Genomic DNA, 12,028 nt, shown 5'->3' with positions numbered 1-12,028 from the left:
AGCGGGGGGGGTGTCGAGCTGGGGCCGGGGGCGGGACGCGAAGGCCCGCCCAGGAGGGGGCTGCGACCCGCTGCGACCTGCTGGTCCCCACTGCCTGCCCGAGGGCTTGGTCCCCGGCCCCTGCCCGGTGGGGCGAGGGAGGCACTCCGGACGTTGCCCGGGGAAAGCAGACTCACATAGTCTGTCCGAAGTGTCTCCCTAGACCCACCGCGGCTGGGCGGCCGGGCTCGGGAACGGGCCTCAGGGCCGACCAGGTGTTCTGCCTTTTGGCCCCAACACCCACTGGCCCCTGCAGCCATGCTGGCACGGGCCTCCCCAGCTAGGAGAACCCCTGTCTGGGGAGGCAGCCTGCTTGCCCTTGTTCCTCGCGCTCCAAGCACAGGGACCCGGTCAGCATCCCTTGCCCAGCTCCCCCCCTAAGACCACCTCTACTCCCAGGGTATGGAGCCTACCCCCAGGAAGTGACTCCTTCTGGTGCCACTGGAAAGCTGAATAACAAGTGACATGAGCCCTGATGTTCAGATGAAAGGGGCTGAGGGCAGCCACACTGGAGATCTACCACCTTCAGAACTGCCGTCTCCACCCACAGCCACTCCTACAACTGGTAGTGCTGGCCCCTGGGTGGTGCTGGGGTGTCCTCTTTGCCAGCTGGTCCTCCGAGCTGGGCAGCTGTATCGAGGAACTTCAGGGAGGCTGCCCCACCTGCACCCAGAGACAAATGCCACCTTCTGGCCTGGGGCAGAGGACAGAGGTGAAGAGACAGGCCCGGAGCCTGGGGTGGGAGCTTTAAGCCAGAAGCAGCCCAGCTGGGGAGGAACACTTTAGGGCCTGTCAGCAGATCTGTATTATAAATCAGTCTCGACAGCAGCTTTTGTTCTGGGTTAAAACTTGGCATCTGAAGAGCAGAGACCAGAAGAGTAGTGGAGATAACTGGGGAGGCAGCCCAGTTTGGATTCAGTAACAATTGGGTCTTTGCTGGTGCACATAAAGGCCCCTTCTCCAGCGCTGGCCAAAGCCATGTTTCCCAGCTCCTTTCCACCAGGGAGAAACCTGTGGCCTTGGAGATGCTGGAGGTAGGGGCAAGCCAGTTAACGATTAGCATGGGATGGGCAGTAGGCTCTCTGCCTCAGCGACAGGGGGGAAAGGTGTGTGACCCCTGTAGGGTCAGACCCAGAGTCTGTTTAGGTGGAAGTGGCCAGATAGGCAGGTCTCCTCACCTTTGTCCCGCACTGTAGACTTCGCAACTTGCCTGCATTACATTTTCTTTTGCTCCACCCCTAGGACCATCTTTGTAGGTATGGTTTCTGGCATTTTGTAGATAAAATGAGCCTCAGAGAGACCTGCCCAAAGTCACATGTAGATACTAGCAAGGTCAGAACATTAAAGGAGACCCAGAATTCAAATCCTTCATTCCACTATCACAGTGGATCTTGACAATTTTTAGGCCCCAGATGCTCATTTCCTGCTGTTTTTCCTCACCTTCAAGCCCCACCCCCACCCTCTGGGTATGAGGGTTACCTGGCAGGGACTTGAGCTCCTGGCTCCACCTGCATGATGACCCCAGTGGAAAGTTTCATAAGGTGGTTTGGTTTCACTGGCAGGGATAGTCTTCGGTACCTCACGGAGGGCTGCTGCGTTCTAACAAGACTCCAGGGGCCCTTCTGTCCAAAATGCTCCCCAAAGATAGGGCTGCAGCTCCCATACCCCTTTTCCACCTGAGCCCATTTCCTGCTGGGTTCTGCTCATTTCCAGCACAGGCCTTTTCCGTGGGCGGGTGGGCAGGGGATAAAGTTTCCTGCATGACTTGCTCATGATTCATACTTTTTAATATAAGCACAACTGGTAAAAAATGAATATTCCTGGGTCTTAAGGAAAAAAAAAACTGATACCCTCTCACCCCACAAAAAAATAGGCTCTTGTACCCATCAACCTCCCTGGGGTCTGTCTAGCATATTCTGTGGAAGGTGCCCATCCTGTTTTCTCTCTCGCCCATTGGCAGCTCAGGGCGGCCCCTAGAGGTAGGCCCCCTTCCCCACAGATGAGTCCTGTGCCCTAGGGGCCCCCATTTGGGCTCCTTACCCCCCGAGGCAGCTTTCCAACAGGAGGGCTGGGTGTTCTTGGGACAACACTGGGGTTCTTGGGACAATACTGCTTGCCAACTCCCCAGGGAGCCTGGAGCAGCTGTCAACCAACAAGGGAAATGAGAAATTCTGGGTCAGCCACCCTTCAGGGATCTGAGGGCCAGAAGACCGAGGTCAGTGGGGACAAAGGAAAAAGACTTCCTCCCAAAGGAGGGTTATCAAAGCTGCCCACCTGGGAAGCCTTTCCCTTCCCAGCCCCGCCCTGTCACCACACCGAAAGGAAGCAGGAAAACATCCGTCATCACAGCCCCAGGGCTGCTTTCCCAGGGGCTTCCATCAGGATATCCCTCAGCCTTTCCCAGGGGCTCAGGTCAGGAGAGAGCGGGTGGTGAGTATGCCAGCACCTCTGTGGACTTCTTGGCCTGGAGGACACCAAGTCTCTAACTGGTCCTAGACTAGTTTTAGAAGATCTGGTCAGCTCCTGGCCAGTTCCAGAGAGGGCCCATTACAGGCCCCAGGGGATAGCATACACCCTTGGGTGACCTTGAAGTACACACCTCTGCTCAGGTTACAGCTAGGTAGCTGGAGGAACTGAGTTGTCACCAACACCTCTCCTTGGTGTCTGTTTCTCTCTGGGGGATGAGTGTGTTTGGGGAGCAGGAAGGAGGGGTCAGTGTACAAGGAGCGGGACTGGGAAGCAGAGCTCTCGATATCCCCGATATCCCCACATGCTGACATACAGCTCCATCGCCTTCTGAGCCACACAGGGGCAACTTAGAGACCTGGAAACTCCAGGCTCCACCTCTCAGGTCACCCTTCTCCCTCTGCCCTTGGCAGCGAGAACAAAGAAGGGAAATTTCAAAGGTAATTTCCAGGTTTCCAGAGCAAATTGAATGGCTGTGGATTAACTGTCAGGATGTGCAGTGACAGCGAGAGCCCCGAGGGTGCTGGAGGCTGGTTTACCATGGCTTGGCTCCTCACTTCTTGCTGGATCTCATCTTTTATCAGAGGATCTAGGCCTACCTAATGCTGCTGGGGCTTTGGTGGTGCTCTGCCCCAGCCAAGGGGACCTTGCAATGTGGCCAGGAACAGAAACAAGAACTCTGTCAAGTCACCTGGGCATCCAAGTCACCCTGGTGGAGGGTTTCTTCCATTTCTTACCTGGCAAAGGCTGCAGAGGCAAGGAGGCGTCCTGTATGGTACCCAACCCTCTGAATTATAGATGCTCCCACTCTGGCTTCCAGCATTCTGGGAACCCAGCAAGGGAGGCAGCTATGTCTTAAACAGGCCCAAGAAGTGATGGGCTACACTGTGGGTCTGCAAATTGAGTGACTTGGCTTAAAGGTCCTTTATTTGGGGGGAGTCTCTCTCCCAGTTAGCCTGCCTTTCCCTGACTTCTGTGGCATCAAAAAGCAAAGGAAAGGGAAACGTCAGCAGAGCAAGTCGTAAGCACCGGCCATCATGATGCTCCATCAGTACACCTGGGCTGGGCTGAGGTGGACACAGGCCAGTTGGGCAGGAGTCATCTTTTTCTATCTACTTCTTGTGACCTCTGCAGAACCCCATCCCAGCCCTGAAAGAGTCAGAAGGGGCCAAAGACAAGAAATGGATTCTCAGGGTTGGAGGGGGTGGACAGAGGGTACGGAGGGCCCACTTGGCTTTCAAGGTGGGCAGCTCAAAGACACTCAGTACCCTGTTAGCAGTCAGGGCCCACAAAACCGACCTCCGGTAAGGCTGGGGGAAGCAAAAGCAGTATCAGGAACTGTCTGTGGCACGGTCTCCCCACTCTTAAGTCTGGGGAGTTGATTTCAGAGCCTAATGATAAAATGAATTAAGTGTAATTACAGCCTTGATCCACCATCTCATTCTGGGGACCCTCTTTGGGCAGGGGCGGGGAGGTGGGAGGTGGTCCCAGACTGGGTCCAAACACATGTTCCCTGGCATCCTGGCTCCCTGGCTTTCTGGGTTTCTAACAGAAACAACTGCCCCTCTGTCTCTCCAGATTTACCAACTGCCTCTGCTGCAGGGGAGCAGGGCCGAAGCCCCAGTCACATGACTGTCCGAGGTGAGCATTCAGCAAACCAGACGCTGGGCACCAGCCCTTGGGATGGGGACTGAAGGCAATCATCTGAACCACTGATGTGAAACTAGACTTTAGTGTGCACAAAGAGACCTCACATTGGTGACAGAGAGAGGAAGGCAGGCAGAGGGCTGAGGTCCAAGGGCCTTGGGTGGAGAGAAGATGCTGGGTAGAGAAAGAGAGCCCGTGGAGTCAGGCAGGGAGAGGGAGGGCCCTGGGGCCAGTAGGGTTGGCTCTTGCTCCATTGGGCTGGTCCTATTCTGGCCTCTATTCTTTGCTTCTCCAGTTCCCTGGGCCCTGTCCATTCCTTGCCAGAGCTGAGAGCCCTGGGCCACTCCTGCCTTGATCCATTAGATGTCTTTCCAGGGGCTGAAATACTGGGCCTGTGGCAAAGAGAAAAACAAGGTGAAGTAGCACGAGCCTTTACCCCTTGGCGTCCACTCATCATCCACGACAGGCCTCTTCTGTGCCAGGTAGTGAGTGACTGGGGCTCATAGTCCAGTTGAGGATGTGGCAGATCAGTAGGCCAGTTGACCACATCTCTGCCTAGGGTCCTTCCACTCACTGCTCACAGGCCCAGGGCAGCATGAAAGGAAGGTGGAACTAGCCCCCTGGCTTGCCCAGGCCACTGATCACTTTTCCTTCTTTTCATGGCAAACACAGTTTCCCACCAAAAGACTAGTGGGATCTAGTTCCTTGGGGACTGACTTCTGAGCAGTCTGCTCTCTAGTTTTCTCAGAGACTTGCGAAATCTGAGACCCAAGCCACAGTTTGTGGTGATGTGTCAGCCCCAAGTCAGAGGGTTACAGGGGAGGACAAGCAGAGAGAAGTCAGAGGAAAGACAAGTTGGGAGCCTAGTAGCACATAAGGAAAGCTGGCCCCTAAGCCAATGGTGCTGCTTGTCGGAGGGACAGAGGCCAGAGGGAGGCTGCCAGGCAGGGCTGGACTCTGCTTAAGTCTGCTGGCGTGGGAGCCAGGCTGGCCCTGCACCCTATTTGTGACCTTTACATGCTGCCTGCCTGTACAATGGGACAAGCTAACGCAACCTCTCAGGGACTGCAGTTAGCCCACTCATCTGTAAAATGGGGCCACAGCCTCATGGGGGTTATGTGAACACATAGGAAAGGACTTCATTCAATAATTATTAGCTATGAATATGATCGCCCAGAGCAGGGGTCCCCAATCCCCGGGCCGTGCACCAGTACCAGTCTCTGGCCTGTTAGGAACCAGGCACAGCAGAAAGAGCAGAGGACTAATGAGCAAAGCTTCATGTGGATTTGCAGCCACGCTCCAGTGTTAGCATCACCACCTCAGCTCCACCTTAGATCATCAGGCATTAGATTCTCATAGGAGCACTGGTTCCTGGTGCCAAAAAGGTTGGGGACAGCTGACCTAGAGAGTTTGAGAAAGTGAGGGTGTGGCAGTGGTGGCTATAGAAACCAGAGGGACCAGGAGGGCATCCCTTCTGGCAAAGGAGGAGGCTAGCCCCAGGCCTGCAAGATAAGTTGGCAGAGGGTGGACAGCTGGTGTCCTTGGTGCTCCTTCCTGGCACTGCTCACGACAAACTGGCCCTATGGGCCCAGGCTGTCCCCGCTCCAGAGTGAAGTTTCTCCTTGTATTTGTTCAGGAGCAGCTTTTCCCTGCCTCCTGCCATGCCCCCATACTGGGCATGGGACTCTTGATGAGAATGGTGAAGGGCCTGCAGGCGTCTCCCCTCCCCCATTGCCCTCTCTACCCATCTCCCAGCCAGGAGCTGAACAGCTGCACTGTGGGTGGACATGCTCTGTCTCTGCTTAGCTGCCTGACCACTTCCCTCCCCTCCCAGGTAGGGGCTGCAGGGGGCACCACCTGGGGCTGGCAGTGGGCCAGCAGCTCCTGCCAGCGGACATAGGTCTGGGCGGCCAGGTCCTTGAGCTTGGTCCGGTGCATGGCCTGGGGGCTCTCCCGGACATGGGTGCCGATGTGGCGGTCCAACTGCATACACAGCAGCTGCAGCTCCCCCTGCAGAGGTGGGCACGCAAAAGTATAGTTGGCGGGGGTGTCTGTGAGTGACTGCTCAGAAGTCAGGCAGGAAAGGGAGGAGAGGGGCAGGGAAAGTGCTGAGGACACTAGTTGGTATCCCTTGGAGAGGTCTATGGGACGCTGGGAGGGGACAGGCCTGCTCCCCAGGGCCTACTTCCTCCTCAGTCTCCCACTCTTGCAGCTCTTGACCACGGGCTGGGCTCCGCCCCAGCCGACCACAGCCCACCCTCTCAGGAGACTCACCCACTGGTCAGGAGTAATGTCCTGGCAGCTGACCACCACCCCAGCCAGTGTCAGGAGGCTGTGGCACAGGTAGCAGACCTGGAGGGAGAGCACAGGAGACAGGCATGCCTGAGTCCCTTGCCCCCAGACTCCTTGCTCCCAGGCCCTGTGGCGACGACAGGGCTTTCAGCCAGTTCTGGGAGGCTCTTCCAGGAGGGCTCTGGGGCCCGCTGCCTCAGAGCTTTCTCTCTGGTGAATGGCTGTCCTCCCTTCTGTCAGAAATTGAACCCACACTGTACCAGCCCTGTCCCAGGGCTCTGGCCAAGAGAGCCATTAGGGAGAAGGCCCGTCCTCTTACACTTCTGCTCTGCTCCCTGAGATGCCACCCATGCCTGTGGGCTCTGTGACTGGGTGCCAGTCTCCTCCATGGGGGGATGTGGCCCATGGGTGGCCAGACTGTACCTTGGCAGGATACCGCCTGCACAGACAGATATACAGCCCATCTAGACAGTCAAACCATGATGACAAAAGGAGGCAGTCTGAGACAGGGAGACAGAGGGCAATGGCTTCTCCTGAGCATCTGCACACCCTACCCACCAAATCACACACTCACTCTTGCCCACTGGACAGTGAGGGATGAAAACAGGACAAAGGCCAATTCTCATCCCAGGTGCCCTTGGGCTGTTGGTGCCCATTCATTTATGGGACACTCACTTGTTGTGCAGAGAAAACAAGGTTCAGGGGGCACCCCAAAGATAGGTGAGGCCCTGGTGTGAAGACAGCCTGCTCCTGGCACTCTAGAGTGCTGTCTGTGGGCATGCCTCTCCCCTTCAGAGGTTTCTTTCACCTTGTCCTCTCTGACACTTTATGTCTGAGATAGGAAAGGTGGCAGGAAATGACCCACTGTTGTGCCCCCAGGCAGATAATGGCCAAGGCTGAGCTGGGAAGGGAGAAGCCGGCTCCATCAAGACTCCAGCTTAGTGATAGTGGGGCTGGAGCTCAGAACCAGCCCAAAGCACCCTCCCCCACCCCACACACACTTCCTTGCCTTTATCACCCTCCCCCTTAGAGCACCAAGTGACTTGTGGGGGGCGGGGCTCACCAGGGAGCTAGCAATCCCCTTCTCCACATGGGTTCCCTGTCCCCAACCTGGCCATGCCCTGGCGGGGGAGTCCCACAGCATTCAGAACCCCTTCCCACCTCTGCAGTCCTGGCAGACAGCCCTTGCCCCGCTCTCCCCACAAAGCAGGCTCAGGCCTGTGCGGCAGAAATGCACCTTAACTAAAACACAGCCACAAACACACAGACATTAGAGGGAGAGAGATACTTGAGGACGGCAATCATTTGGTCAATAAATCCTGAATCTCAGCTTCTCCAGGGAGCAGAAGGAGAAAGGGTCCTTCTAAGTTTTCTGGGGGGTAGGGGTGATGTGCAGCTCAGAAGGTTCCAGGAAGAACTAAGCTAAACCAAGCTTTTAGAGAACAGTAGGATTTGAGGTGAGGTTGGCCTTGTGGGCGCGGAGCAGGGCCGAGATTACAGCAACAGACAGACCCGGGGCTGATGCAGGGCATGCTGGTGGCTGCCTGGGTGGAGCAGGAAGGGGTGCCCAAAGGACAGGGCTGGAAGCAGGGGTCTGAAAAGTGGGCAGTGGCGGCTGCCCCAGGCTTTTGAGCAGGGAGGCTGGGTTGTGGGGGACAGACTTGGGGTGCTTGGGTAGTGGGGACAGAATGGGCTGAAATAAACTACACCGGGAGTAACAGTGCGGCTTTGAGAAAAAGGATTACAGGATAATCTTCCTCATTTTTTTTTTAATTTAAACAATTTTTTTTTCTTTTTAAGATTATTTGTCTACGATGTGCATGCTTTACTCATACAATCAGAATACAATAAAAGTTTTTTTAAACATTAATTTTAAATAAGACAATGCCAATTAGAACTGACTGAGCCTCAGTTGGGTTTGGGGTGGGTGCGGGGCAAGGGAGAGGGACGAGACCTTGAAAAGAAGCAGAGCCCTGGGGACAGAGGCCTCTGTGAGATGGCACTGAGCGAGCTGACAGTGAGAGGTTGCAGGAGATGCCAAAGAAAACATCTTAGGGTGATTGTCGGTGGGTGGCTAGGAAAGGGGCCTGTCTGCAGGGGATAGGTGTGAAAGCCTGGGAGGGGGTGGGGCAGAGAGGGAAGGAAAGGGGCAGCTCTCAGCCCTTTCACTTGTCAACAGTCCTAGGTCTGGGCAGTGGCTTTTTCCACAGCCCACAGGTGGGTGTGTCTCTGCATTTCAGAGACCCCTGTGCTATGCACAAAGCCTGGGGCTAACAGGGACCTCCAGCGCCTGGAATTGGTCCGAGGGGCCCCAGTCACCCTGCCCCCTCCTTCTCCTGCAGAATTAATCTTCCTAGGAGGGGGTGGGGCAGGGCCTAGGGTCTGAGGGATGCCCTGGAGGGAAAGCTGAGTAGGGACTGATTGAAAGAAAAACACCACCCTTGCAGGCAGGTTTCACAATCTTGTTGTTAGCCTGATTCCCAGGACTAAATCTGGAGGGACAATCCCAGGAAAACTATCCTGAATGTGTTTTTGGAGGGGGGACTTGGGGTGGTTATAGCAAGAAGGAAAAGGCAGTTCTGAAGAAAAGCCCCATTAACCACATTTTATAAGCCGATTTCTAAAGGGAGGACAAAACCCTCCTACTACCTGGAAGTGGGCCGGGTGCTTTTCTCCACCACATTCCAGGGCGGTCCCTAGAGTAGGGATTTAGGGAGGGGAGGCCCTTGGAGGAGGACTCTGACCCCACTTAAAGGGATAAGGTTCTGAAACCCAGGGTCTTTATGACTTTGATTCAGTTCAGCTTTAAATCTTAGCTCTGAAAATCACACTCCCTCTCTCTGCCCATCAGGGCCCTGTTCTTTCCACTGATGGCAAGCACCCGAGGCAGCAAAGGACAGAGGCCTGGACCTGACTCATGGTCACACAGTTCAGACCTCTGGCAGGCTACAGATAACATCTTGACCTAAGTTATGTCTCTGCTCCTGAGCCTTGTGGTGGAATGACCCCCTGGCTACTGTCCCATGACACCAGATAGAGGGACTCCTGAAAAGACCTCAGAACTGTCCCCCAGACCTGAAGAAGTGATTCATTATCCTGACCTTACCTCTGAACAATCAGCTTCCAGCATGACCTGTCCCCCTACCCCCAACCTTTGGTGTCTTGAGATCTTGCTCCTTAGAGTCTGTAGCCGACCCGCCATCAGGAGCCAGGTCTTTAGCACAAACTCTGTCTCCAGATCTGCCACTTTGATATTAAATCACTTTTCTTTCTATACTACAAACTCCTGCTCATGCATTTCTTTGGGCTAGTACACAGGCAGGCAGACTCAAACACTGGGATGCCTGTAAACAGCAGTCTGCAGCGGTGCTTTTAGAAAACAGTCTTCGTTACATGCTTAGGAAGCGCCTAGACCACGTCCTCCCCTCACTTACCGAGACTGCTGTCTCAGCATTGGGGGAAGGTAAGAGAGGGTACAGCCTCCCAAAGGGGCAGGCAGTTGCACTGGGTGTGCTCATGGCCTCTTCCGAACCCCCACGCTCCCAGACTTCTGCCCCAGCCCCGTTTTTGTGCCGGTTAGAGAAACAGGCATCAGCAGACACCGGGCTGTGTAGCTGGGAGTTGGCTCAGCCTTAGTGCCTTTTTGACAGGAGGCTGGGGGACCAGAGGCTGGCCCCAGAGCGCCAGCAGGGGTAGGCAAGAGCCACCCCTTCCAGGTAGGACACAAAGAAAATAGCCAGGTGTGAGAGGCATTTCCTGCTCCAGTCACGCTGTGACCAGTTCCTGAACTTGGCAAGCCTGCTCCTGTCCTAGCTGGCACCATGGACTTGGGGCTGTCTTCCCTTCCAAGATGCAGGAAAGGGAGACTGGGCAGAAGTGCACTGGGGGTGCCGCTGATGCCCTAGCCCCCCTGCCTGCTCCCATTTCCTGCACAGCTGATAGTGCCAGGTGGCCTTTTAGTAAGCCTGAGGCCCCTTCCTAGTCCCTAAAGGCCTGTGTGGTTTGGTGGGGTGTCAGTGTGGCTTCAGGGTTCAAGAGCAGTACAGAGGCACTCTTTGAGGGGGCAGAGTACTACACTTGTCCAATCTTCAGGACCTTGTCTGAAAAATGGGCCCTCGCTGTCTCAGGCCACCCAGAGCCTTCCCTGCTGGGTGTGAGTAGAGGCTGGGAAGCCCCCGTGGGAACTGGAGCCTGGGAAACCTCAGCCAACGACTTGGGGAGAGGCAGAATCTGAGGGCACGGAATGGGACGTGCCTGAACCCCATGCTGACAAGACTGGATCGTCTCTTGCTGCTGCTGCCAGCAAGGCCTGCAGCTTCTAGCTTCTGTTTTCTGGGTCTCTCCCAGAGTTTGGCAGACAGACTTTTCTGAGAAGTTCTGTGCAGGATGCCTCATTCCTTAAAGGGCCCTGTCCATGCCCTGAGGAAGGATGACAGGGTGAGAGACAGGAGAGAGCCTGCTGGGCTTGTCACCGATGGTGGGGGGGTCAGTGTCTTCTTGTTCTGGTCCAGCCAGTTCCGACCCCAGGAACCACAGCCAAGTGTCCTTTTGCAGCACTTTCGTCACAAGATGACAGAGAAAAAGGTTGCCATTTCCCAGGACCCTGGTCCTTTACAAAATTCCCCTCCAGCAATGCCAAGAGGGCAGGCTGTGCGGGGTTGGGGGAAGTATTTACGCTAAAAAAGGGCAGAAAGTAGGATAGAGAGTATCTCCCAGGAGGCTACTCACTCTGCCCAGAACATTCTGGTTTCTCCCACCTTGGGTCAGGACCAGGGATCCAGACTTACCTAACCAGGCAAGTCTTCACTCCAGCCCATCCCCTAGAGGTGGCCAGGCCTGTGGGGATGGCCGATCTTGCTACTGGCAGGAGGTCCCCATGGGAGCAGTGCCAACCAGGCTCTGGGGCAGCTGCTATGGGGGTGGGGAGAGAATGAAGGCTGATCCAGGAGCGCCTGCTGGGAAGGACCAAGACGGACCTACAAGACGCTGTCTCCCAGCTAGGCTGGGGGGCCCAGGGGCCCACACTGCAAGTGTCTCTGGCTCCCGCTCGGGCCCTGGATGCCTACTGGTGTCAGGATCCCTTCCTGGGACACCAGACCCTAGAAGAGCCTCCTCCGGCTTTGCCTCTCCTTGCTCCCTGGCTCTGGCTGGTGGCTGCCCTGGGGGACCTGCGCTGAGCCACGGTCTGGCTGGGTTGCTCTCTCAGGCCAGCCCAGAAGACCTGGAGGTCCAGCCCAGCCTGAGGGTCGACCCCCAGGAGAAGAATCCTGCTGTTGGCACTGACACTGTACTCATCTACCTCAGGACCTTGAAGCCCACGGCTAGAGCTGCGTTCCACAAATTATTTTTCTTTTCTTCCTTTTTTTTAAAATTAAGTTTAAACTGATAACCCCACTTCACAGTGCTTTGAGCCAGGGGGCTCACAGTGTGTGTGTGTGTGTGTGTGTGTGTGTGTGTGTGTGTGGCATTTTGGGGGTTTTCTGCATATAAGATCATGCCATTCGCAAACAGTGATTATTTTGCTTCTTCCTTTCTGATTCAAATGCCTTTTCTTTTTCTTGTCTGATTGTTGTGGCTAGGACGT

The 12,028-nt window shown here is 55.5% G+C and overlaps 1 protein-coding gene across 1 annotated transcript in view; it reads right to left on the bottom strand.

Moving 5' to 3' along the window:
- Positions 1-4,511: 4,511 nt before the first annotated feature.
- The window catches only part of FAM178B (family with sequence similarity 178 member B), a 70,814-nt gene continuing 63,297 nt past the window's right edge, over positions 4,512-12,028 (bottom strand). Inside the window, exons 14-16 of the mRNA XM_006909473.1 lie at positions 6,427-6,504; positions 6,010-6,162; positions 4,512-4,544 (exon numbers count right to left, since the gene is read on the bottom strand). Coding sequence (XP_006909535.1) covers positions 4,512-4,544; positions 6,010-6,162; positions 6,427-6,504 — 264 coding nt within the window. The remainder of the gene's footprint in view (positions 4,545-6,009; positions 6,163-6,426; positions 6,505-12,028) is intronic.

The sequence above is a fragment of the Pteropus alecto genome, unplaced genomic scaffold (genome assembly GCF_000325575.1).
Source record: "Pteropus alecto unplaced genomic scaffold, ASM32557v1 scaffold223, whole genome shotgun sequence".
Lineage (NCBI taxonomy): Eukaryota > Metazoa > Chordata > Mammalia > Chiroptera > Pteropodidae > Pteropus > Pteropus alecto.
Note: the sequence above shows the minus strand (reverse complement) of the source record. Positions and strands in the feature narration are given on the sequence as shown.